The sequence below is a fragment of the Budorcas taxicolor genome, chromosome 10 (assembly GCF_023091745.1).
Source record: "Budorcas taxicolor isolate Tak-1 chromosome 10, Takin1.1, whole genome shotgun sequence".
In the NCBI taxonomy this organism is placed as follows: domain Eukaryota; kingdom Metazoa; phylum Chordata; class Mammalia; order Artiodactyla; family Bovidae; genus Budorcas; species Budorcas taxicolor.
In genome coordinates this window covers 65,713,066-65,740,302 of record NC_068919.1, presented here as the reverse complement: position 1 = coordinate 65,740,302, position 27,237 = coordinate 65,713,066, and the positions used below count along the sequence as shown (strand labels likewise).

Genomic DNA, 27,237 nt, shown 5'->3' with positions numbered 1-27,237 from the left:
CTTGCCTGGAAAATCCCATGGACGGAGGAGCCTGGTAGGCTGCAGTCCTTGGGGTCGCTAAGAGTCAGACACGACTGAGCGACTTCACTTTCACTTTTCCCTTTCATGCATTGGAGAAGGAAATGGCAACCAACTCCAGTATTCTTGCCTGGAGAATCCCAGGGATGGGGGAGCCTGGTGGGCTGTCGTCTGTGGGGTCGCACAGAGTCGGACACGACTGAAGCAACTTAGCAGCAACACTGTACAGTTAGGAGTTTTGTTTCTCTTGATGCTGATTTGTCATAGGAAGAAAGTGTAATTGGTGAATTTCTGAGTTGGAGTAAAAGGCCTAGTGCTTTTTTTTTTCTTTTAAGATTTCCTTAATTTTTTGGCTATGGTAGGTCTTTGTTGCAGAACACTGGCTTTCTCTGGTTGTGGCAAGCAGGGGCGACTGTTTGTTGGGATGTGCGTACTTCTCATCGTGGTGGCTTCTCATGTCGCAGAGCATGGGCTCTAGGGCGAGTGGGCTTTAGTAGTTCCGTGTGGGTAGTTGCGGCTCGAGGGCTTAATTGCTGCACAGCATTTGGGATCTTTCCAGACCAGGAGTCAGACCAGTGTCCTTTGCATTGCAGGGCAGATTCTTAACCACTGGACCACCAGGGCAGTGCTGGCAAAGTGCTTTTAAAAATGATTATTACTGTAATTAGATTAGCAAGTAATAGAAGCTTAAGATTTAACTAAGGAAGCCACTTTCTAAAAGTATTTGTATTGAACATATAGGAAACCTTGAGTTATGTTTTATAGCATCTTTATAGAGCAGAAGGAGAAGGCCATGGCAACCCACTCCAGTACTCTTGCCTGGAAAATCCCATGGACGAAGGAGCCTGATAGGCTGCAGTCCATGGGGTCATGAAGAGTAGGACACAACTAAGCGACTTCACTTTTTGCGTTAGAGAAGGAAATGGCAACCCACTCCAGTGTTCTTGCCTGGAGAATCCCAGGGACGGGGGAGCCTGGTGGGCTGCCATCTATGGGGTCGCACAGAGTCAGACATGACTGAAGCGACTTAGCAGCAGCAGCATAGAGCAAAACTAAAAGGTAAGTTATTAGATATGGGTGCCAGATTTCACATGTTGCAACAAAGAAATGATGGCATTTACTCTTGTGTTTTTGAAATATTTGGGTCATAGCTTTTGAGAGCCTTTGCATTGACATTTACTGATATACATTACTCTTTTTGTTCTTAGTGACTTTCTAGTCAAAATTGTGGATGTGATGGATTGCAGCCAACAGAAAACATTTCGAGGACATGATGCCCCTGTTTTAAGTCTTTCCTTTGACCCTAAGGACATCTTTCTGGTAATCATTTTTTCTCCTCTTTTTGCATTTTTTGATGAATATGTTTAAAGCTGTAAGAAAATTAGCATAAAATTTCATGCAATTGATAAAAGCCTGTTTGAACCAGTTTCCATATAGTATTATGGGTCTAACTATAGAGAAATCTATTGTTTCATTCCTGCAGGCATCAGCTAGTTGTGACGGATCTGTCAAAGTGTGGCAAATTTCAGATCAGGTAAACTCATCAATTTGAATTTTAAACTGTTTGCCTATTTGGTCATATATTGGGTGTTACATAATGTATTATTGGGCCAAATTAGTAATTCTTTTCCTTCATAGTTCGTTTCTTTTCAGTAGCATAAAATACTGGTTTTGTGATTGAATTCCATGGTAATTTCAAAAGTAAATATGTTGAAGACTAATTGATTTTGTACCCAATCACAAAAGAAAGTATAGATTTATATTTCATTTTTAGGTTTGGTAAGTCAGTAAGGGAAATTTGATCGTTATATATTTACAAACTAATTACCATATTTTGGTCCCTAGATATTGGGGATTCAAAAATAAGACATGGGCCACACTTGATTTGGAGAGTCACACAATTTATTCTAACCCAGCCTGATAGTAGTTTTAAAAGAGGTATGAAGAAAGTGCTTTCTGGATCAGCGGAAGGAACAATTAATTCTTCCTGAGACAATCAGAGAAGGCTTGGCATTTGTGGGGATGATGTGGCTGATGAGAAAAACATCCCCTACAGATACGATTCAGCTCATAGCCACAGTCCCTTCCCTCATGTTTGAACTGTTTAAAAGAATTGACTTTGACAGCTTGACATTTTACAGTAAATCTCTCAAGTTTCTTTTCATAGTTACTTTAAGATTTTAATGTACTGGGGGTTTTTGTTTGTATTTATTCAGTGAGTATATTGTTCGCTTGTCCTACATAGGAAATACTCTTATTGAGTTAATTATTTAAGACTTGTGTTCTTTATAATTCTGAAAAACTTAAAGGAACTTAGGTAAATCAAATACTGTATTATAATTAGGTTAAAGTGAATTAAGTTGCTTTTTTCTGAGCGATGTATCAGTTTGAAGAAACCATTTATTAAATGTATTTAGTGCTGCTTATCTTTTGGGGAGAATTTTCATAAAGGGAAATAAGTTTTTATTTTGCATTTTATTTTGCATTTTATTTTGCATTTTTATTTATTTAAAATGGTTATTTTTCAGTCAGAAGACTTGGATTTTCCTGTTTTGTTTTTTTTTTTTTATCAGACATGTCCTGTTAGTTGGCCACTGCTACAAAAATGCAATGATGTGGTAAATGCAAAATCGATCTGCAGACTTGCTTGGCAGCCGAAAAGTGGGAAGGTGAGCGACTCTCATTTTTCAACCTTTGTTTTATTTATGTGTTTTGGTCCTTGTTGCCTTTGAGTGTAAGAATAGTTTTTTTAATTGTAACTATTTCATTTATTCTATAAATTTTAGAGCTAAAGCCAATTAATTATTATTGAAAAGTTTTAAGAAACATTTCAACTTTTGTCTTTTTTTGTATTTTTTTTTCCTTTATTTTTCTAAATGAAACAATGTGGAAACAGTCTTGTTATATTAACTTTTACTACTAGTGTTTAACATCTTGGGGGTACTTGTTGATACAGTTAGACAATGGAAGGATATGAGACATTTGAAAGAAGAGAAGGAGAATGTATACAAGAAAATGCTTGTATCCCAAGAAAATCAACTGAGGGAAAAATATTACTGATATGAAAATTCAATCTGGTAGTCAGAAGCAAAATTAATATATGAAACTAGTAACAGTCCTGTATATAAACAGCAGCCATTTAGAAACTATGGTGGGAAAAGATAAAATAACTTGGAGTAAACTCCAAAAAATGTGTAAGAGCCAAATAAAGAGAAACATGCTACCCAGAAGAGTAAAAGAAAACTTTAGAAAAAAATTTATCCCATTCTTTTTTCTAAGTTACTTATTTATTGAGGAATAGGTGATTTACAATGTTTCGTGGTGTCAGATATACAACATAGTGATTCAGAATTTTCTTAGACTATATTCCATTTAAAGTTACATAAAATATTGGCTGCATCCCCTGTGCAATATATTCTTTTAGCTTATTTATTTTATACAATATAGTTTGTACTTCTTAATCTCTAGCCCCTCTTTTGCACTTTGCCTCTCTTCTCAGTGGTAACCACTTAATTTGTTCTATTTATCTGTGAGTCTGTTTCTGTTTTATTTATTCATTTTATTTACTTATTTTATTTTTTAAATTCCAGATGTAATAACATACAGTATTTGCCTTTCTCTGACTTATTTCACTAAGCATAATACCTCCAGGTTTATCCATGTTGTTGCAAATGAAAATATTTAGAAAAGTACATTAAAAAATATATCCCATTATTTGAAATGAATTTTTGATATTACTATATCAGTTATTGCCTAAATTATTTATAGTGTTGAAAACATTCAATATAAAATATCAGTAAGATGTTTAGGGGGACCAAAGAACTTATTCTAAAGCCATATGGAAAACTAAAAGTTTTGAAAAAGAAAAGTGGCGAATATAACATATAATGTGCTATGGAAATTAAAAGTTTGCTGCTTACTCATGAATAGATATCTATTAAACAGAGAGGTAGTATAGCAAATGTGGGAAGTTAGTATATTAAAAAGGTGAAGAAAAGGAGATTTAATAAATGTACTGGCAAAAGGCATAAATACCAGGAGGTGAGAATTACTGAGAACCATCTTGAGGCCTTCCTATCACATGGTGAATCTCATTATATAGATATTTGCTGTATTGTTTTTCAAATTCTCTGTGTATGTGAAAATTTTGAGAAGAAATTTATAAGTTCGGTAATACGAAAAAAATATTTCAGTGGCAAAGGACAAATGTAAACTGAGAGCTTGAAATAATTATGATTTAGAGTTCATTTCTTTGATAGTCAAAGAGTTCTTATAAATCAGTAAGATCCCAATAAAAAGATGAACAAGGACATTAGCAGACAGTGTATAGAAAAAGATACACAAATGGCTTTTACATATGAAAATACATGCAGCCTTTTATACTAAGGACTTCCCTAGTTGCTTAGATGGTAAAGAATGTGTCTGCAACGCAGGAGACCTGGGATTGATCCCTGGGTTGGAAGGTCTCCTGGAGAAGGGAATGGGGACCCACTCCAATTCTTGCCTGGAAAATTCTACAGACAGAGGAGCCTGGTGGGCTACAGTCCATGGGGTTGCAAAGAATTGGACAGGATTGAGCAACTAACACTTGCTTTCATACTGAAAGAAAAATTGAAACATGATCATCTGTTTTTCATTTGTCTGATGCTCAAACTTCAAAGGGTTGATATAAACTGTATGGAGGAGTATGTGGTAGTTTTTATTGGAATGCATGAACAATAGAACTAGTTCTAGGCGTATATTCTGTAGATATATTTGGCACATACGCACTATGTATCATGTATGGCAAAAATGTCTTATCATTATTTGTAGTAGCAAAAGATTGTAAACATCCTAAATGTTCTTTAGTAGAGAATTAGTCAAATTGTGGTGTTTATTCCTGGGAGTGGAATACTCTGCAACTGTTAGAATGAGGTATATCTGTGTCTTCACAGGGAATACTCAATCTTTAGAAATACTAAAAACATCAGGCTATAGAGCTGTAGATACAGATAGTAGATAGAATGCTGTTTATTGTTTCTTTGCATATGTGTACATAATGCATTCGTGTATAGACTGTGCTTAAGTTCTTTGCTTTTGGGAAGTAGAAATAGGATTTAGGGATTAGAGAGAGTTACTTTTCAATGTATACCCTTTTGTGTCATGGAAACTTTTATGAGTACATTCAGCATTAAAGTGATAGTTGAGAAATCTGGTATGTATTTTTCTTTGCTTATGAAACAATAAAATTTTAAAAACCATACATTTTTTTGGTAAGTGTGAAAAGAATATGTCATTTTTTACTAATCTATTTCTTTGGAAGAATACGTAAGAAGATAAGTTTCCTTTTTCTAAGATACACAAAGTATTGTGGCTCTTTTCTTCCATTCCAGCAAATGAGATGAATTAAAAAAAAAAATTTTTTTTTGTTTGGCCACACATTGTGGCATGTGAAACTAGGACCAAAGGTTAAACTTGAACCCCCTGCAGTGGGAGCACAGAGTCTTAACCACTGGACCACCAGGAAAGTCCAAGATGAATTTCTAGATCCAAAGTGCTTATATGCCTCAAGAAATGGTATTAAAAATACGAGTATTATAAGTGCTTTGTTTTTCAGTACAAGCAGTTGAGTGATCATCACCTATTCTTTGCTTACTAGGATTTTAAGTAACCTTCTGAGTTTGGTTACTTGCCAATTAAAATATAGCTTTGCTCTTATTTGGATGAATTTTCTGCCTTTTTTTCCTCTTTAAACCTAATGTCAACTTCTATTTAAATCATATATCTTTCCTAATAGTTACTGGCAGTTCCTGTGGAAAAATCTGTTAAGCTATATAGAAGAGAAACTTGGAGTAACCAGTTTGATCTTTCAGATGATTTCATCTCTCAGGTAGGTTTTGTAAGTGATACTTTCAAGAGGCTAATGGGAACATTTACTGCATAATTTGCTTTAATACAATTACATTTAAATATTGTTAGACATGGAGAAGAACTCCATCTTCCACCCCTCAGCCTTTCTTCATTTAGCCAATAATTGGACAGTAGATAAGTCTTTATTAGGTCCTTATTTGACCATTCTCCTTTGTGAAATTTGATAAGAAAATCTTTTAATTTGTAAGAAGTCAAATGCCTAGCATAGTATTAGAATAGATAACTCTCACATTATTAGTAGTAAGCATTTATTGTTAAGTGAACTTCCTTCAGACTGGTTTATTAGACCCTGGAATTTTAGAACAGGAAAGGTTGTTGGTCTATGTCTCTCTCTCACCCTCCCCCTCTTTTCTCTCATTCTATCCATTTTGCAGTTAGGAAACAGAGGCCCAGTAGGTCAGCAGTTATGCTTCTTAGTATGACTCGCTTCACTTCCTGGTTCTTCATCTTGATGACTGCTAAGAGGATAACTTGTGTTGTCTCTCCAGGATAAAAGCATTTCTTAGATTCTGTTTTTAAAATTGTGCTCTTATAATTTTCTGATGATAAGCAAACTAGTAGCTGCTATTACTTTGTTAAGTATTACTGGAAAAGAACATTAAAAAGTAAATAAACTTTGTCTTGCCATTTGTGTATCAGATTTAAATAAAAATTGGATATAAAATTTTGAATTTGGTAATAAAATGAGTTTTTTAGTTTCAAATTAAATAAAATAGTTATTCATTAATTGTTTTTCTTTACTAGACACTGAATATAGTAACCTGGTCTCCTTGTGGACAGTATTTAGCTGCAGGGAGTATTAATGGTTTAATTATAATTTGGAATGTGGAAACCAAAAATTGCATTGAAAGGTATGATTCAGTAAATCTTTTGTCTCTTTTTTGCTTATTTCTATTAGATTTTTGCTTTTTATTAAACATTTCAAATTTGTGATCAGTAGATTGTTAAAATGCACACTAATACATTTATCAAAACTTTGCTAAATAAAATTTACAGAAATGGATAGCTTATAATTTTCTTGACAAGGTTTTAAGAGCTTACATTTTAATTTTTAGGGTGAAACATGAGAAAGGTTATGCAATTTGTGGCCTGTCATGGCATCCTACTTGTGCTCAAATAGCTTATACTGATGCAGAAGGAAATCTGGGGCTCCTGGAGAATGTTTGTGACCCCAATGGAAAGATGTCAAACAGTAAGGTAATAAGTAATAGGGTTGAACAGTTTCTTCAGTCTTTCTGTGGTCGTATGAATTTGGGAAACACTGCAAACTAGGTTACCTTCTTTGAAAATTATAATTTATGTTATTAGATGTTCAGTAATGCTCTGTCATAGAACTGTTTAAACTTGTTTTATCCTAATGTTTCACAAATACACTTTGCTAAGGAACTTTTTTCCCTCCATACAATGTCCGTTAATATTCCATGGCTCTCCAAGAAATGCCTTTGTGAAATACTGCTTTAGTATTCATGTGTTCTAGGAATTTTTAGTTAAATGTTTTATATATGAAAATTAGAGTTAATAGCTGTAATTTAGTTTAACCTGAAGTTTTTCTGTCCTGAATTAGCCTTAACTCTCAGAGCTTGTTTTATATATGCTCAAATACCTGATACCTGAAAGCCCTACCAAAACGACTGAATTTTATTTTTTTATGTTTATTTATTTATCTTTGGCTGTGCGGGGTCATTTCTGCTTTCTTTAGCTGCAGCGAGTGGGGGCCACTCTCCAGCTGTGGTGCATGGACTTCTCGCGGTGGTGGCTTCTGCCGCGGAGCACAGGCTCAATAGTTATGGATTTCTGGCTTAGTTGTCCCATGGCATGTGGGATCGTCCCAGAACAGGAATTGAACCCAATCCGCAGTCAAACCCAACCCAACCCAATTGAACCCAATCAAACCCAGTCCGATTCTTAACCACTGGACCACCAAGGAAATCCTGACAATTTTTTTTAAGTGCATGATCTCATAAAGGAGATAGTTAAAATGATGATAGTAAAAAAATAAAAAATCTGGAAGTTGGAAAATACAAGGACAAATAGAAACTAGATTGAACTTCTCAAAAAGCTGAGTCCTAAGACTGCAATGGGGGTCAGCTGAGGTGCCATTTAGCTTGCTTGATTTAGTCCCCAAAATTCAAAATTTGGTAGCCCTAGGCATATAAAAGTGGAGCTGGAAACAGGAGGGTTGATTTAATAAGCAAATAGACCCCTCCAGTCTCAGCAGCAGTGAGCACAGCTGGGTGATTGTCCTCCCTAGCCCGCGTACATTCTGGCAGAAAGCTGGAGACTTGTTCTCCAAGTAAGGTTACACTGGGTACCACTGAGTGGTGTTGGGTCAAGGGGAAAAACTTCTGAAAAAGAATATATGAAAATGTATATATTTGAACATTCGGATTTCCAGCTCACTTTTCATACTTGGCTCCCAGAGCATTGTCAGCCAGTCTTATGCTTTTCAAGCAGGAGATTGGAAGATCTTTGGGGGAAATCTGTGTAGGGAAAAAGACCAAAACAGAGAGAGGAATTTTTTTTCTGAAGTATAGTTGACGTACAGTATTATGTAAGTTACAGGTATATAATATAGTGATTCCCAATTTTTAAAGGATGTGTTCTACTTATAGTTGTTAAAAAATATTGGCTGTTTCATGCTGTACAGCATATCCTTATAGCTTATTTTTTCCTAAATAGCTTTATTGAAGTACAGTTGATACAAAGTAAACTGTACATACTTGAAATGTATGATTAGGTAAATTTTGAAACCATAACTATAATCAAGATAGTGAACAAATCCATCATCTGTTTTTATATTAAACCTGTAACACTGACTATATGTATATATAACATTGATAAAAACAAAAAGTAAATTGAGAAATAATTTTTAGTTCAACAAGGTCCTGTTGTTTACCACAGGAAACCTATGATAAACCATAATGGAAAAGAATATGAAAAAGAATACACATATGTATAACTCAATCAGCTGAAATTAACACTGTAAATCAACTGTACTTCAATAAAATTTTAAAGAATTTTAAAAAATTTGTTATAATTTAGTTTGTCACCTCTTATAAAACCTTAGCCCTTCTATTTAGAGTTGTCTTCTCTCTCCTTTTTGCTTTTGTTTCTCACAGTACATATTTCTGTTACAACACCTCTAGCACTGAGTGGCCCTCTCTGTAAGGAAAAGATTAAAATCCTCATTTTTGATAACAAAGTTAAAACCAAATTTATTACCAACTTGAGTATGTAAACATTTAGGACTATGGATAAAATAGTTAAATACCTTCTTTTAGCATTTAGTTATTTAACTATTTAGTCATATGAACTTAGAAATATTTTTCCTGTTCTCTTCATTTTTTAAATGTCAACTTTCCAGAACACATTTATATGCATTTCCACCTAACAGATTTGTGATATAGTCCCTTTCAAATCCATTAATGGTGTTCTTACTAGACTTTTATTCCCAGCTATAAGTTTTTCCTTTGACTTAACATTGTATGGTTTTTATTCATTCTATGTTAATAACTGTGATCTTTACAGCATAACTGCTTACTGCTCACTTTTTAAAGTGATTTCAAAAATTTTTTACAGTGACATTCAGTACTTGCAATATATTCATATTCCTAGGAATCAGTGATAAATGTTGAATTTAATTGCCACTTTTATTTTTCTATTGGTTCTGTTTAATTCTATAAGCATCAAAAAATTTCCAAAAATATCCCCAGAACAAGCTTTAACTGAGCTCATTTAAACATCTTACCTAAGCAGTATCTTGTTCAAAAAGAAAATAAAGAGAGAATATCTTATAGTGAGAGACTTTTTAAGGACTCATAGGTGACTTCTTTTCTGGATAATGATTGTGAGGAATAAAATCTTGCTTTATATTTGGATATTCACATGTATTCTTTGCGTGTCTGTCTTATACTTCCAACTTATCTATAGACTATAAGGCATTTAAAGTAAGGACTAGGTCTTTCATAATGTAAATAACAGTCCTAATAAATATATTTGCTAACTGTTTTTACCAAGGCATTTGCTTACTCAGTAGAGTTTATAGGTACATGTTAAAAGGTTGCCTTCTGAGTAATTGTGTTTATCTAAATAGTTCACTAATGCTTTCTTATTTGTATTAATTTGTTCAAGGTGTCTAGCAGAGTAGAAAAGGATTATAAAGATCTTTTTGATGGAGATGATACAAGTAATGTCAGTGACTGTCTAAAAGAAAATGCAGTCAAAACCCACTCTTTTTCAAAAGGGATTGTGAATGATGAGGAAGATGATGATGACCTTATGCTGGCTTCAGGTCGTCCTAGACAGCGAAGTCACATTCTCGAAGATGATGAAAACTCAGTTGGTATGAGTTGACTGTGAATTTTCCATTTTTTATTAAAACTATTATTCAAAGTCAGTATTGAGTTGGTAAGTAAGAAGTACATCAAAGGCTGTATATTGTCACCCTGTTTATGTAACTTACATGCAGAGCGCATCGTGAGAAATGCTGGACTGGATGAAGCACAAACTGGAATCGAGATTGCCATGAGAAATATCAGTAACCTCAGATATGCAGATGACACCACCCTTATGGCAGGAAGCAAAGAAGAACTAAAGAGCCTCTTGATGAAAGTGAAAGAGGAGAGTGAAAAAGTTGGCTTAAAACTCAACATTCAGAAAACTAAGATCATGACATCTGGTCCCATCACTTCATGGCAAATAGATAGGGAAACAATGGAAACAGTGGGAGACTTTTTTTGGGAGGGGCTCCAAAATCACCACAGATGGTGATTGCAGCCATGAAATTAAAAGACACTTGCTCCTTGGAAGAAAAGCTGTGACCAACCTAGACAGCATATTAAAAAGCAGAGACATTACTTTGCCGACAAAGGTCTGTCTAGTCAAAGCTATGGTTTTTCCAGTGGTCATGTATGGATGTGAGAGTTGGACTATAAAGAAAGCTGAGTGCTGAAGAATTGATGCGTTTGAACTGTGGTGTTCAAGAAGACTCTTGAGAGTCCCTTAGACTGCAGGGAAATCCAACAAGTCCATCCTAAAGGAAATTAGTCCTGAATATTCATTGGAAGAACTGATGCTGAAGCTGAAGCTCCAATACTTCAGCCACCTGATGCGAAGAACTGACTCATTTGAAAAGACCCTGATGCTGGAAAAGATTGAAAGCAAAAGGAGAAGGGGACGACAGAGGATGAGATGGTTGGATGGCATCACTGACTCAATGGACATGAGTTTGAATAAATTCTGGGAGTGATGGACAGGGAGGGGCCCTGGTGTGCTGCAGTGCATGGGGTCACAAAGAGTTGGATATGACTGAGCAACTGAACTGACTGATGATTGAGTTGGTAAAGTGTTGCCATACTATTAAGTACATATATTGAAAAACATTTCATCCTTAAAAAAACAATGATCTAAAGCTTCTGCTTTAGCAGCCTAGAAATAGAGGAAATTAAATCCCAAGCAAGCAGAAGGAAGGAAATAATAAAGAACAGGCTACAACATGGATAAACCTTGAAAACATTATACTAAGTGAAAGAAGCCAGTCACAAAGCTATAAATTACATCATTCCATTCATGTAAAGTTTTCAGAACAGAGAAATCTGTGGAGACAGAAAGTATATTAGTGGTTGCATAAGGATGAATAGAGAAATAGAGGGTGATAGCTAAGAGGTACAGGGTTTCATTTTGAGGTGATGAAAACATTTTAAAATTGTGCTGATGGTTGCACATTTCTATGAATATACCAAAAACCATGAAATTGTACACTTTAAATGGGTCAGTTATATGGTATGTCAGTTATATCTCAATAAAACTGTTAAATTTTTTTTGAAGAGTAGACAACCAAAAGGTTTTTGTTGTTGTTCAGCCACTAAGTTGTGCCCAGCTCTTTGTGACCTCATGGACTGCAGCATGCCAGGCTTCCTTGCCCTTCACTATCTCCTGGAGTTTGCTCAAACTCAGGTCCATTGAGTCAATGATGCCATCCAACCATCTCATCCTCTGTCGCCCTCTTCTCCTCCTGCCCTCTATCTTTCCCAGCTTCATGATCTTTTCCAGTGAGTTGGCTGTTCACATCAGGTGGCCAAGGTATGAGAGCTTCAGCTTCAGCAATAGTCCTTCCAATAAATATTCAGTGTTGACTTCTTTAGGATTATCTGGTTTGATTTCCTTGCTGTCCAAGGGACTGTCATGAGTCTTCTCTAGCACCAAAAATTTGAAAGCATCAATTCTTTGGCACTCAGCTTTCTTTATGGTCCAACTCACACATCTGTACGTGACTACTGGAAAAACCATAGCTTTGACTATACACACCTTTGTCAGCAAAGTAATGTCTCTGCTTTTTACTATGCTGTCTAGGTTGGTCATAGCTTTTCTTCCAAGAAGTGAGCCTCTTTTCATTTTGTGGCTGTAGTCACTGTCCATAGTGATTTTGGGGCCCAAGAAAATAAAATCTATCACTGTTACTTCACTTTTTGCCCTTCTAGTAGCCATGAAGTGATGAGACCAGATGTCATGATCTAAGTTTTTTGAATGTTGAGTTTTAAGCCAGTTTTTATATTTTCCTCAGGAGGCTCTTTAGTTCCAGTTCACTTGCTGCCTTAAGGGTGGTGGTATCTGTATATCTGATGTTATTGATATTTCTCCCAGCCATCTTGATTCCAGCTTGTGCTTCTTTCAGTCCAGTGTTTTGCATGATGTACTTAAATAAGCAGAGTAACAAAATACAGCCTTGACATGCTACTTTCCCAATTTGGAACCAGTCCATTGTTCTTTGTCTGGTTCTAACTGTTGCTGCTTGACCCACATAGAGGTTTCTCAGGAGAGAGTTAAGGTGATCTGGTTCTCCCATCTCTTAAGAATTTTCCATAGTTAGTTGTGATCCGCACAGTCAAAAGGTTTAGCATACTCAATGAAGCAGAAGTAGATTTTTTGGAATTCTCTTGCTTTTTGTATGATCCGGCAGATGTTGGCAATTTGATCTCTGGTTCCTCTGACTTTTCTAAATCCAGTTTGTACATCTGCAGGTTCTCAGTTCATGTAGTATTCAAGCCTAGCTTGAAGGATTTTGAGCATTACTTTGCTAGCGTTAAACCAAAAGCTAATTCTTTGAAAAGGTCAATAAAACTGCTATATCTCTATCCTGATTGATCAAGAAAGAAAGACACAAATGATTGATATAAGTAGTGAAGGTATATCATCATTGTGTATCCCATAGACCTTCACTATCCAATATTATGGCCACTAGCCCCTTGTGGCTATTGAGCACTGAAAATGTGGCTAGTTCAAATTGAGATATGTTGTGATTATTAAATGTGACAAGATTTTGAAGACAGTACAAAAAGAATGTAAAATATCTGGCCTTTTTTTACATTGAGTACTTACTGAAATTATATTTTAAATACAGTATATTATTAAAATTAATTATACCTGCATTTTTTTACTATTTAAAATATGGCTGTTAGAAAATCTTAAATTACATTTATAACTCACGTTATATTTCTCTAAGATAGTACTGCTATTAACAAATGTTTAGTAACTGAACATTATGAACAACTTTATGCTTATAAATTCAACATCTTAGATGAAATGGACAGATTCTTTTTTATTATTTACCTCGTTTTGGCTATGCTGAGTCTTTGTTGCTGAGAGGGCTTCTCTTTAGTTGTGAGTGGGGGCTATTCTCTAGTTGCAGTGAGGGCTTCTCATTGTAGTGGCTTCTCTTGTTGTGGAGCATGGGCTCTAGGGCATGCAGGTTTCAGTAGCTGAGGCATGTGGGCTCAGTAGCTGCAGTTCCTGGGCTCGAGAGCACAGTCTCAATAGTTGTGGTGCATAGGCTTAGTTGCCCTGCAGCCTGTGGGATATTGGCAGATCAGGGATTGAACCTGTTTCTCCTGCCTCGGCAAGCAAACTCTTTACCACTGAGCCACCAGGGAAGCCGGAAATGGACAAATTCTTTGACAGGCACAAACTGCCAAGCTAACTCAAGAAATAGGTGACCTGAATAGTTTGGTATCTGTTTAAGATATTGAGATTATAATTAAGAACCTTTAAATAAATGATTATTACAACTTACATGCTAAAATTAACACATTTGAACATTACCAAGTAAAATGCCAATGTTAATGGTAAATTGTGCTACATTTAAAGCATGCAGGATTTATAGTATAGTACTCCTCAGATGTTTGGTCTCAGGAACTCATTACATTCTTAAACTTTTTGAGGATCCCAAAGAAAATTGTTTGCCAAGTTACGTTTATTATTATTTACTATGTTAGCAATTAAAACTGAGAAATTTTTAAAATATTCACTTTAACAACAAACTCATTATATGTAAACATAAATAATACTTTTTATGAAAATAACAATTAGAAAATATAAGTTAGAAAAGTGGTGTTACTTTACCCTTTTGCAAATCTTAGCGTAGAAGACAGCTAACTGAATTCCCTCACATGCCTCAAGACTCAGTCTACTGCCATACATTAGTTTTGTTTGAAGTATATGAAGAAAATTTAGCCTCACACAATACATTGTTTGAAAAGGGAGAAGTATTTTTAATAAGTCTATTGAAATAACTACAGATATTCTTCTTTGATGCTTTACCAAAATGCAGCAAATGACAGTTTCTTAAAGATTACTTGCAATGTGGAATCTGAAAACTTGCTGGTGAACTTTCCAACTCTCTTATTATGTTAAAATCCATTGGTCTGACTTGAGCTTTGAATGGATCTTTTACCATGCTTGATTCTGTCACATATGCATTGGTAATTTGGAAAATGCTGGTTTATTGAGCTTTGCAGACCTTCTTGATACTGGCACGTTATTGAGAATATTTGTTACTATCATTACCAATCTTATCAGAAGCGGTCAAGTTCATGGTTGCAGATACAGGTTTTTCATTATTCTGATTTTCACTTGAAAGCTCAAATTTTATCATTAACCACAAATTCTGTCAGTTATTTTTCTTAAATGACCAGTTCACTTCATTTTTAAGAAGATGTTTACCACATTCCTGAGTTGGTATAACTAGTTTATCTGGCATTCTTTTAGGTAAAAATGCTGTTACATGAAAAAATTAGTTCAGCTTACAGCTCAACAAATGCTTTTTTTTTGAGACAGTCATCCCAATTCTGTATACACATTTCCCATTTTAACACAGAGAACATTTTTTAAAAGTCTATGCAAAACTCAAAATTTAATAAAATTAATATTTTTACTATTTTTACTGCAGTTGGTTGACAATACATTGACTGCTAATACACATTGGTGCCACTGGCTTACTTCATGCTAAGGTACCAACAGTTTAACCCTCTGACGTTTGAACTATTACCACAGATATTAACACAGTGAAAGAGGCAAATAGCATGTTAGTATTATTAAATATGATTGGACATGGTTAGTAGATTTCACAATACTTTTCCAAGATAGCTGGTATTTATGATTCTCTAATTATAATCCTTTGTTTTCTAGATGTTACAATGCTAAAAATTGGTTCTAGTCTTTTCAAAGAAGAGGAAGATGATCAGGGAGGCAGCATTCACAATCTACCAGTTGTAGCATCCCAGAGGCCATTTTATGATGGTCCTATGCCAACTCCCCGGCAGAAGCCATTCCAGTCAGGTTCTACACCCGTGCATCTCACTCACAGATTCATGGTAAGCCGCGGGTCTGCATGTAACTTTAAAGTAGTTTTATCTCACTTTAACATTTTATCTCATTATAGTTAATTTTGTTTGGTAAAAAATATGTTTTAAAAACCTTCATTAACTGACCTAGAGCACTTTGGTTGCTTATAATTTTGTGGTTGGTTTATTTTATGGTTAACTAACAGTTTTAATCTTATTTCAACCTGATTTTTGAAAATTGGGTTAAATAAAATTCTGCTTCACAAAATGACATATAATGAACATAAGTAAATGTGACTGTATATCTTGCAGTTTCTCTTGACTGTGCTTCCAACTTTTATTTCTCATGTTTTATATAGAAGATTGTACAGATTCGAAAAGACTAGTTAGAAGGTGTTTTTTAGAAAGTATAAAATAGTATCAGAAGGTGATAAGTACTGTAAAAAATTGTCTGCCCCTTTTACCCATGCTACTGGAATTTTTGCTCCACAGGTGTAGAGATTTTTCTGTTTTGTTTATTGATAGCACTTAGAACAAGGTATGGCACAGTAGGCATTTAATAAATATTTATGGATAAACAACTACATTAACTTTTTGTCTTAAATTTAAGAGCTAAAAAAGTTTAATATGTTTATTTGTTGACTGCTTGAGTTTTTCCACTGAGGACTTGAACAGTTGTCCTTTTTGAATGGTATGGTCCTGGCATAAATTTATAGATAAATATTAAAGGCGATGTTTTATTTAAAAAGAAAAACTTTTTATTGTCTCATCAGTCATCATCATCAAGTGATAGATCTTAATTTTTCTAATATTGTCAAGTACTTTATATTAATAGTTATATTTGTGGTAGAATAAAGGAAACACTAGGGCTTAGGGGGAGCCAGTAATGTACATGAGTGGAATACAGGTTTTCAAATGGTATCAATTTATGCTGCCTTATAATGTATATATTTATGCCATGACTATAAACCATTTGGTTGGGCCAAAAAAGTATGCAGTCATTTATATCCATATTTGTAAATAAACTTGAAATGTTTCCTTTGAGGAATTTAATGGTTCAGCTGTTCAAAGGCCAATTGTAAAATATTTTTTATGAAAGTAATATACTTTAAAAATATTAAGTAAAATACTACATTTGCTAATAAATATGTATGTACCTTCTCATGAGGAAAAGGATAATTAGTAATTGTTGCTCTGATGCTCAAGTATCTCCTGTTACCTGAAAGTGGTTGCTTCCATAACTTAATCCCTTATGCAGACTACATTATTTGTTAATTTTTAGTATTTAAGCCTGCTGATTCTAAGAACTTTAATCTTTCTCACTTGTATTTAACCTTAACATGTTTGTAGGTGTGGAACTCTATTGGAATTATTCGCTGCTATAATGATGAGCAAGACAATGCCATAGATGTGGAATTCCATGATACCTCTATGTACCATGCAACACACTTATTGAACACTTTTAACTACACAGTAGCAGATCTTTCCCATGAAGCTGTTTTGTTGGCATGTGAAAGCACTGATGAACTAGCAAGGTAAATTCAAGATTTTTAGGAGAACTTCATTACTGTTGAACTTTGAAATTCAGTACATAAAGTTGTAAGACAAAAAACAAAATTATAAATCTTTTGTAGTATGGAATTTCAGGTCGAAGAATTTAGTACAAATACAGTACACCTATAATACCTCAGAACATATGTCTGATTTTGCCTGATTGTCCCCTTCTTTCATAAGAATAATATACATATTAATTGTAAACAAACAAGTTTAAGTAGTACAGAATTTTTAGAAAATGAAAATTGCCTGAAGAATTCTTCTCTCAAATATAATTACTCTTAACAATTAACAGTTAGTCTAATTCTAGCCTCGAACAACTGCTGATCTGGGTTTTGTCACTGTAGATTAGATTTGCAACTTCTCTTTTAAAAAAGGGAGGAGGGAACACATTGAAAAATTTTAAAAGTACTATTTATCATTTTGACTTTTTGACTTAATGTACTTCAGACTTCTTAGATATGTTAGTAGGTAGGTAGGTAGGGTAGATAGGTAGATATGGAGACAAGAAAATTAAGTTGGAAAAGCAATGGATCCAGAATCTGTATTTTTTTAAAAGAAGAAAGCATTTTATTCAGTTTTGTTATTTCAGCTTGCCCTCTCCTGTTAATTTTTTAAGCTGATCATGGTGCTTATGACACATTTGATCATAGATCTTACTAACTCCCAGGTTATTTGAAATTAAAATCCTTCTGACTGATACATTAGCTCCTTGCTGCTCAGTGTATGGTCCACAAACTACAGGCATGGTCACCTGGGAGCATGTTGAAAACAGAATCACAGACCCAACTCCATACCTTCTGAGTCAGAATCTGCATTTTAACAAGATCCTCAGGTGGAAGAGTATGCATTAAAGCCTGAGAAATACAAGATTGGGTCATTTTAATATTTTAATTGGTTTCCTAATTTACGCAATGTAAAATCAACTCAGTACTTGATTTTTGAATTAAATCAGTTTACTTAGTCACTGTTGACTTAGTGTCTAACTCAGAATATCTTATATAATTAGAACATTTATTTCCATGTGCAGTTTTTTTAATTGAAATATAGTTGTTTTACAATATTATGTTAGTTACTGCTGTATAGCAAAGTGATTCAGTTATATATGCATTCTTTTTTATATTCTTTCCCATTATGGTTTATCATAGAATGTTGAATATAGTTCCGTATGCTGTTCATTTGGGCCTCATTGTTCATCCAGCCCTATATATATACTAGTTTGCATCTGCTAACCCCAGACTCGCAATCCTCCCTGCCGCTCCCCCTGCAGTTCTTCCTTCCCCCTTGGCTCCATGTGCAATTTTGATTTCAGATTGTTAGGATTGTTATGATTTCCTGATTGATGATTGTTCTTCTTTTTGTTTTCCTAGATATATTATTTCACAGTCTTGGACAATATTATCCTTTTATTTTGTTTTTAATTTTTTATTGAAGTATAGTTGATTACAATGCTGCATTAATTTCTGCTGTATAGCAGTGATTCAGTTGTACGTATATATTCTTTTCCATTGTAGTTTATCACTGGATATTGAATATGGTCCCCTCTGCTATACAGTAGGAACTTGTTTACCTATCCTATATATACATTAGTTTGCATCTGCTAATTACGAACTCCCAATCCTTTCCCCCCTCCCCACTTGGCCACCACAAGTCTGTTCTCTATGTCTGTGAGTCTATTTCTGTTTTGTAGATATGTTCATTTTCATCGGGGCTTCCCACTCCAGTATTGTTCCCTGGAGAATTCCATGGACAGAGGAGCCTGTTGGGCTACAGTCCATGGAGTCACAGAGTCAGACATGACTGAGTAACTGACCCCTCACCTCATTTCCGTCATATTTTAGATTCCATATATAAGTGATACCATATGGTATTTTGTCTTTCTGATTTACTTAGGTCAGTGTTTTTTGGCTGTGCCCACGTGGCTTGTGGCATCTTAGTTCCTCAATCTGGGATTGAACCCACACCCTTGGCAGTGAAAGCAAGCAGTCCTAACCACTGGACTGCCAGGGAATAATTCCCATTGCCCTTTATTTTAAATTTGAATTTAAAATTACTATTCAGGAAATCAGTATTGCCTCTGATTCTAAATACTATGACATCTACATTCTGAAGCTTGAGTTTCATAACAACTTACATGTATATATAGATGCAAAAGTAAAAAGACTGGAAGCACAAATCAAATTGTTAGCAGTGGCTGGTAATCTCCCTGGTGTGATAATATTTAATTTTTTTTCTCTTTATTCTCCCATATTAAAGGTTTTGTTTTTGTCTTTGGCAATGAGAGCACTCTTGCTGATCATTTTGATGCTTCCTTTCTTTTAAAAAATATAGTCATGATTTTTGTATGGGTGTGTAACCTTGGATCATGTTCTGCTGATTTTATCCTGGGTTTTTTTCCATTTAACATGTTGTGAGCATTTTCCTGTATCTTTATTTATTTATTTATTTATTTTTAAATTTTATTATTTATTTATTTATTTATATTTTTTTAAATTTTAAAATCTTTAATTCTTACATGTGTTCCCAAACATGACCTGTATCTTTAAATATTCTTTAATAACACGACTGTTGAAAGTTTTAACATAGTACATTTTAAGGATATTTCATAATTACTTTCTTAAAGCTGTCTTGTTTATAAACGGTCATTTTTTTGGTATATTATATGGCATATAAAGATGCCAGTATTTGTGTATAATAGAAAAATAAACTTTTATTTTGTTATTGTTTATCAAAAATAAACTATTTGATTTTGTTCTATTTGTTATAATAGAAAAACTATTTGACTTTGTTACTTGATTTTGAGTATCATTAGTTTTATATATATATATACAATATCAAATGTGAAAGTTTGATTGTTTTTGTCTTGTTTAGCAAGCTTCACTGCCTGCACCTTAGTTCTTGGGATTCAAGCAAAGAATGGATAGTAGACATGCCTCCGAATGAAGATATTGAAGCCATATGTCTTGGTCAGGGATGGGCTGCTGCTGCCACTAGCTCCTTGCTTCTTCGCTTGTTTACCATTGGAGGTGTTCAAAAAGAGGTCTTCAGTCTCCCTGGGCCTATTGTGTCAATGGCTGGACATGGAGAACAGCTTGTCATTATTTATCACAGAGGTAGATTTTTTTCCTAGTATTTTATATTCTTTTGTATTCTTCATATTCTATCTTCAGTACCCATCATTGTGCTAAGACTTGTCTTAATAGGTTACTGATCTGGATTAATTTTATGACTCACAAGTCAAAAAATACAGTTTGAGAAACTATCCTGGGTTATTTCTTTAAGACCCATGGCTTTAGTACATCTCTGTGTTCATGACTTGTAAGTTAGTATCATCAACCCTACTCCCTTCCTGTATCTGCAGACTTACATATCCAATTGTCAACTTGAAATCTCTATGTAGAGTTTTGATATACACCTCAAACTTAACTTGGCACAGTAAAGCCTCTGGGCTTTTTTTCCCCCTCTGAACTTGCTTCTTCATTTTTTGATCTTGATAAATGGCGTACTACCAATATTCAAGGCAGAAATGTAAGAGTTATCTTTGATCCTTCTCTTCCCTCACACCCCTAGCATCACTTGTGTCAGCAAAATCATATCATGTCAGTGCACACAACACATTCCACACCTCCACTAAAACCTCAGTCCAAATGAGACATCATCTCTTAGGTGTTACAATAACCTCCTAACTAGCTTTTCATCTTCAGTTCTTACTGGTAGTTTTTTAAAAACATAAATCCAGTCACTTCCCTCTTCTGCACAGATTCCTCTCATGATTTTCTGTTGCTTGTAGAATAAAACTCAAACTTGTCACGGGTGGCAAAGTCCTACATGATCTGAACTTTGCCTGCCTCTTCAGCCTCATATCTTACTACGTTTTCTCTTGTCAGCGATGCTGGCCCTACTGACTGCTTTGTGTTCTTTGAAATCACCATGTTTGTTCCGTTAGGCCATTTTCGTTAACTGTCCCCTATAGTGCTCCTCCTCTTACCATTTGCATGGCCAGCTCCAACTTGCAAACCATCTCTCAGTTTAAATTTCGCTTTTTCCAAAGGCCACCTTTGTCCAGTCTAAAGTAGCCACTCCGTGTGACCCTCTGTATCACATTAGTATTTTAATCCTCAATGATGACCCTTAGTATTTTCTTTCTTTTTTAAATTGGTTTTTCCTCTCCTACCTGAATATGAATTTCATGAGAACACTGACGTTGTCTTATTTACATTACAGCCTCTACCCGGTACAAAGAAAGCTCTCTGTAAATACTTTTTGAGTATTTACAGTTATATTCTTGAGAATTACCACTTTTTGAATATTTACAGTTATATTCTTGAGAATTACCACTTACAAATCTCAATTCTTGAGAATTACCACATACATTACCACTTTATGTAAAGTTTTACTTTATGTAACATACTGTTCTAATGCCTTATTGGTGCCTCAGATAAAAAGATTTATCTATAAAAAGTACTGCTAATTAATCTAGGAGCTTATCACAAAATAGCCTAAATTCACAGAAAATAACTTAGACTAATTGTTTTAGCTATAATTTAGCATTATAGCTAAATAACCATTGATACCTGACTTATATTTACATTTTCTCACTAGGTACAGGATTTGATGGGGATCAGTGCCTTGGAGTTCAACTGCTAGAGCTAGGGAAAAAGAAAAAACAAATTTTGCATGGTGATCCTCTTCCTCTTACAAGGAAATCCTATCTTGTATGGGTTGGATTTTCAGCTGAAGGCAAGATAAATTTATTTATATTAAAGATATTTTTCAAGAAGAAAATTGTTTCATTATTTTATTCCTAATTAATTTGTTTAAAGATAACTTGTCTATATTTTATGTTTAAATTACTTTATTTTAATATGTTAACAGAACTGAAAACTAGGATTTCCAGGCAAGGTAGCCACTGTTTTATGTACAAGATGTCCTCTTCTGATTAGAAAACTTACTAAGAGGGAAATAAATTTTTCTGAAAGTTTATTAGCTAGCAAAGAGGAGATACAAATACCTGTTCAAGTTGTGGCTTTTCTAGCAGAGTCTACGTGGAAATCAGGAATTTTCTATCGCTGCATTGTTCACTACAGTAACCACCAGCCAAATGTGGCTGCTGAGAGCACTTGAGAAGTGGCTAATCTGAGTTGAGATGTGCTATAACTATAAAATACTTTTCCAGATTTGGAAGGCTTAGTATGAAAAAAAGGATGTAAAAAATTTCAGTAATTTTTTTTACATTGATTACATGTTAAAATGATAGTATTGGATATTAGATTGAATAAAATATATTATTAAAATTGCCTTCACATTTATCCCCCTTTTCTCATGTGGCACTAAGAAATTAAAAATTATATTTGTGGCTCACATATTTCTACTGAACAGTGTCCTGTTGTAGACTCAGTGGGTTATGACAGATGTTTGAAGGACACTAAGGCATGCCTTATTTTAAGGCACCTGTCAACCCTGTCTTCTGGCTTAAATATTTCTATTCTTGATGATTCATCATTGGAAACTCCAGTTTGTTTTTCAAAATCCAACCATTTCTGAATGTGTTTTCTATTGAGATATTAGTCACTTATGCTTTAATAATGTGATCATTAATAACTTCCATTTTTATCGGTTTGGTTTTTTTCTTCCAATTACCTATCAGATCTAGACCCTGAGGAAACTGCTAGTAAGAGGGATGTGAAGTCTCAGATAAAGAAAAGGACAATTGGGAAATGTACCGTGCATTTCCTGAAATGGGGGCAGAGTAGGTGGGGAAACAGGGATGCTTACTTGTTCCCCAGGTAAGTTTAGGAAGAGAGCAGTGGGGAACTGTTGGGAACAGAACAGTGACAAGACCAGGAGAGAGGGGGAGGAAGAATACTAAAGACACATTTCTCTATATCATCACCTTGCATCAGGTTCTGCTCGTTTTTCCAAGTCTCTCTTGACTAAGGAATCATCAGATTCAAGTTTTAACTTCTTTGCTGAAATTGGCTTTTTAAAAAACTGCTGTCTTCCAGCAGGTGGCATAGTTTTCACTGAATTCATCAGGTTGTTTTTTTTTCCGCCCTCTTTAAGTCATATCACTTGCAGATTTTTTTTCCTTTTTGTTCAGTTAAGTCTTACTCTGTGGTTAATGAAATGTTACAGGAAATAATATTGGATTATTTGCCCTTTTGGTTTTTTTGGAGGAGGTGTTTGTTTTTGTTTTGAATTGAAGATTAAATGATCAGTGTGTGTTTTTGAAAGAAAGGTTTATTTAACAAATACATAGCTATGATTCCAGGTGATTTGTTTTTCTGTTGGTATATAGGTACCCCATGTTATGTGGATTCAGAAGGCATTGTTCGAATGCTTAACAGAGGACTTGGTCATACATGGACTCCTGTATGTAACACAAGAGAACACTGTAAAGGAAAATCTGACCACTACTGGGTGGTTGGTATCCATGAAAATCCCCAGCAGCTGAGGTAGGCTGTTAGAAAATGCTTAGTTGACTCTTTTTAAAAGTACTTGGAAATTCTTTATATTGTGCCTATCCTGTCAACTTAGTTAATTTATTTGTTTGCCCTAGTCACTAAATTAAGAATTTCTTTATATTCACTTGAAGTTTTCAACCAATTGCTTGACTTAGAGCTTATTGATCCCTGGTGGTCAGTGGTTAAGACTCAGAGCTCCCAGTGCAGGGAGCACAGGTTCAACCTTAGGTCAGGGAGCTAAGATCCTGCAAGCCAAGCCATACCACTCAGCCAGAAAAAGAAAGAGAGAGAAACTAAGTTTATTAGTGTGACTAGCGTCATTTCCCCCAGAGAGGGGGTTTCTGGGTAAATATGGTGTTTCGTATTTTCTTACAGCCTTTTATTTTAAACTTTGATTTAGAATTGAGTATGTAATTTAGTTACTTTTTGAGGTTTTTGACTTAATTATTGTTATAAGGGATTCCCAGGTGGCTCAGTGGTAAAGAATCTGCGTGTAATACAGGAGACTTGGCTTTGATCCCTGGGATGGGAAAATCCGCTAGAGAAGGAAATGGCAACCTGTTCCAGTATTCTTGCCTGGGAAATCCCATGGACAGAGGAGCCTGGCGGGCTACAGTCCATGGGATTAAAAAAGAGTCAGATATAACTTAGTAACTAAACAACATTGTTGTAGGGAGTGGGCTAGCAGAAATTTAGTCCTTGACTGCAAGTGTAGAATTCTCAGTACATATTGTCTCTATATTCAGTATTGTGTTGAGTATTTACCTCTTTTTAATGCATTTGGACGTAAAACTTTTTTCTGCAAGTTGTATTCATTTAACAAACATATGTTAAAAGTACTGACTGTATGTTCTGTGCCCCATGAAGATAAATAGGCCAACTCCCTGGAAGGGTTGGCTGGTAAAATCATTATCTTCTCCTGAGTCTATGTTCTAAAAGAGTTAAATTGCCTCCAATGTGGAAAAGAGTCCCTTACAACACAGAAGACAAGCGAACTCACTGACTTTTGGAAACTTAGTCTGGACATCGGCCCCAGTTTTCTCCAGGTTGATATTTTTCAACTGTTTAATACAAGAGAACAAATTTTTGACTTACTTGAAAAAGAATTGAAATAATTTTGTTCCTTGGTAAACTGGTTTATTTTGTCATATTTTATTCTTTACTTGAGTTAGCCACAGTTTCTAGGAAACACATTCATTGTAGGCAGAACCCATCAAGGCAGCAGTTAGTTGAGTTTGTTTTTTCCTCTTCTTCCATGAAAGAGATATCTAACAGAAAAGATCATTTTACTTCAAGTCTTTAAAGTTAAGAAAAGGATAAGAAATGTGAATTGGTGCTCTACTTTAATGTAAATGTGGTTTTAAAGAAACTGTTAGTAAAATCCTAATCAGTTTTTCTTTATGATAATCGCTTACTATGACTAAATTAATAAAGTATTGAAGTTGTAAAATGTTTTTAAACAAGAGTCTGTCACTTTGTAGAGAAAAGAGTGTTAAGGCAATTAAGATTATTTCCAATGTTCCTCCTAATTTTGTTAATGTACATTATATATTTATGTAGTTGGACTTGTTCTTTCTGAATGCAAATATTCTGTCTTCCATTTTGCACAACTAAAATGGTTTTGTGTATGGGTGCATAATAGAATTGCTACAAGAGATTTGCAGACACTAAATATTCACATTGTCACCTGATACTGTGTGGTGAAAACCACTGATTTATATGAAATTATGAAAGAGGAGGAAGAATAAAGAAAATGAGATTTATGATTTAAAAAATTGGAACTCTAAAAACATGTTTGTTTTTATTGTATAGTCACAAAAAGAAGAAAAAGGAGTATTTAAATCTTACAGGGAAGGGGGAAACTATGTAATTTGAAAAATATTCCTGGGTATTGCTACTTATTGATTTTTTTAACTACTCTAATGGATATTTGATAATATTAGAAGATATTTATGAAAAGAATTTAAACCCAAAGCCCTAATTTTTGCTTAGTATTTTCCTTTAAGAAAGTCATCACTCAAAGTCCTGATTAAAAGGCTGTATTATAAATGGATGCCTTTTGCTAAGAATGGAACAAGGTACTAGTTTTTTAAATACCTTCATGAGCATTAGAAAATTTGTGTATGGTACTTAGAGTATGCAATTATGTTTTTCTTATAATTTGGAGTACATACATTAAAAGAGTATTCTACATATATAAATCACTGTGATGAATGAATATTTTTTCATTCATAAATTACGTAAGTACTCATCCTGATGGGCATGTATAAGTGCTTTACATATCAAGTCAGAAAAGTCCTTGCCAACTGAACTTATGTGCCAATTAACACATAAGGCATAGCAGAGCAGATAGATATACATTGTAACCTTGTATGATGGTGCATTTTCTGCTTCACTGTCACTAATATCTAATAATAAATACTTAACCTGTATTGGACATTTCATCATCTTTTTCTCTTATATGACACTTTCTACCAATAGTTACCAAGTATTTCCAAACTGAAGAATGAAAGTGAATATGCTTTATCACCTTTTTATCTTAAGGGTAATCTGTTTTATCATATGGATCCTGTGATAAGTATTTATGCCACAGTTTGTATATTTTGAAAGTGGGCATTTTGCTAAGGAAAATCTGAAAGGAGCTGATTTCATTTAGTGATTGTTCACGTAGTAAAGCTGATGTGGGAAGGGATTTTTGCAGTAATTGAAATATGTAGAGGGATAGTTTTTATAGTTAATCAGGCCTGAAGTATTTTTTTTGTTTGTTTATTATAATATTTATTTATTTATTTCGTGGTGTCAACTCTTACTTGTGGCACCTGTGATCTTCAGACTTCTTTGCATTATGCAGGATTAGTTGCAGCATGTGGGGTCTAATTCCCTCACCAGGGATTGGATCCATGCATTGGGAGCACAGAGTCTTAGCCACTGGACCACCAGTTGTTCAGTCACTCAGTTGTGTCCAACTCTTTGCAACCCCGTGGACTGCAGCACGTCAGCCTTTCCTGTCCTTCACCATCTCCTTAAGCTTGGAGCTTGCTCAAAGTCATGTCCATTGGAGTCGGTGATGCCATCCAACCATTTCATCCTTTATCCCCTTCTCCTCCTCCCTTCAGTCTTTCCCAGCATCAGGGTCTTTTCCAGTGAAGTCCCCTAAAGTACTTTTTTAAAAGAGAAATTTGGAATGTTATTCCAAGTTACGAACTTTTGGAAAATTTATCATGTAACAGTTTTTATGATATTTTAAAAAAGTTTTTATGGTGAGACTCTTTCTTTTCTGACAGGTGTATTCCTTGCAAAGGTTCTCGATTTCCTCCCACCCTTCCACGCCCTGCTGTAGCTGTTTTGTCCTTTAAGCTTCCTTACTGTCAGACTGCCACAGAGAAGGGACAGATGGAGGTATGCACAAAGCTTATCTTGACACTCAATTCGATGATACCTGCCTATAACACAGGCATTTAAAATTACTCTGATGACTTTTGTTCTGTATTCCTTACTTTATAATTAAATAATAGCAGTAGCTGGGAGGGAGGAGGTCTTGTGAACCCCAGGGTACCCGGTTGCCATCTCTGCTTCCAGGGACTTTGTCTAAGAGGTAAATGGGTATGACCATTAGGACCTCACTAGGTAAGGCACTCACTGTCAGGCTTGGACAAGTTGTTGAGAGGATGTGC

The 27,237-nt window shown here is 34.8% G+C and overlaps 1 protein-coding gene across 1 annotated transcript in view; it reads left to right on the top strand.

Moving 5' to 3' along the window:
• WDHD1 (WD repeat and HMG-box DNA binding protein 1) overlaps nucleotides 1–27,237 on the top strand; it is a 49,563-nt gene that overhangs the window by 10,898 nt on the left and 11,428 nt on the right. The window contains exons 4-16 of the mRNA XM_052647004.1: nucleotides 1,227–1,338; nucleotides 1,502–1,552; nucleotides 2,592–2,687; nucleotides 5,795–5,887; nucleotides 6,673–6,779; nucleotides 6,984–7,125; nucleotides 10,060–10,270; nucleotides 15,391–15,575; nucleotides 16,896–17,080; nucleotides 19,971–20,212; nucleotides 21,702–21,839; nucleotides 23,398–23,554; nucleotides 26,848–26,962. Coding sequence (XP_052502964.1) covers nucleotides 1,227–1,338; nucleotides 1,502–1,552; nucleotides 2,592–2,687; nucleotides 5,795–5,887; nucleotides 6,673–6,779; nucleotides 6,984–7,125; nucleotides 10,060–10,270; nucleotides 15,391–15,575; nucleotides 16,896–17,080; nucleotides 19,971–20,212; nucleotides 21,702–21,839; nucleotides 23,398–23,554; nucleotides 26,848–26,962 — 1,834 coding nt within the window. The remainder of the gene's footprint in view (nucleotides 1–1,226; nucleotides 1,339–1,501; nucleotides 1,553–2,591; nucleotides 2,688–5,794; nucleotides 5,888–6,672; nucleotides 6,780–6,983; nucleotides 7,126–10,059; nucleotides 10,271–15,390; nucleotides 15,576–16,895; nucleotides 17,081–19,970; nucleotides 20,213–21,701; nucleotides 21,840–23,397; nucleotides 23,555–26,847; nucleotides 26,963–27,237) is intronic.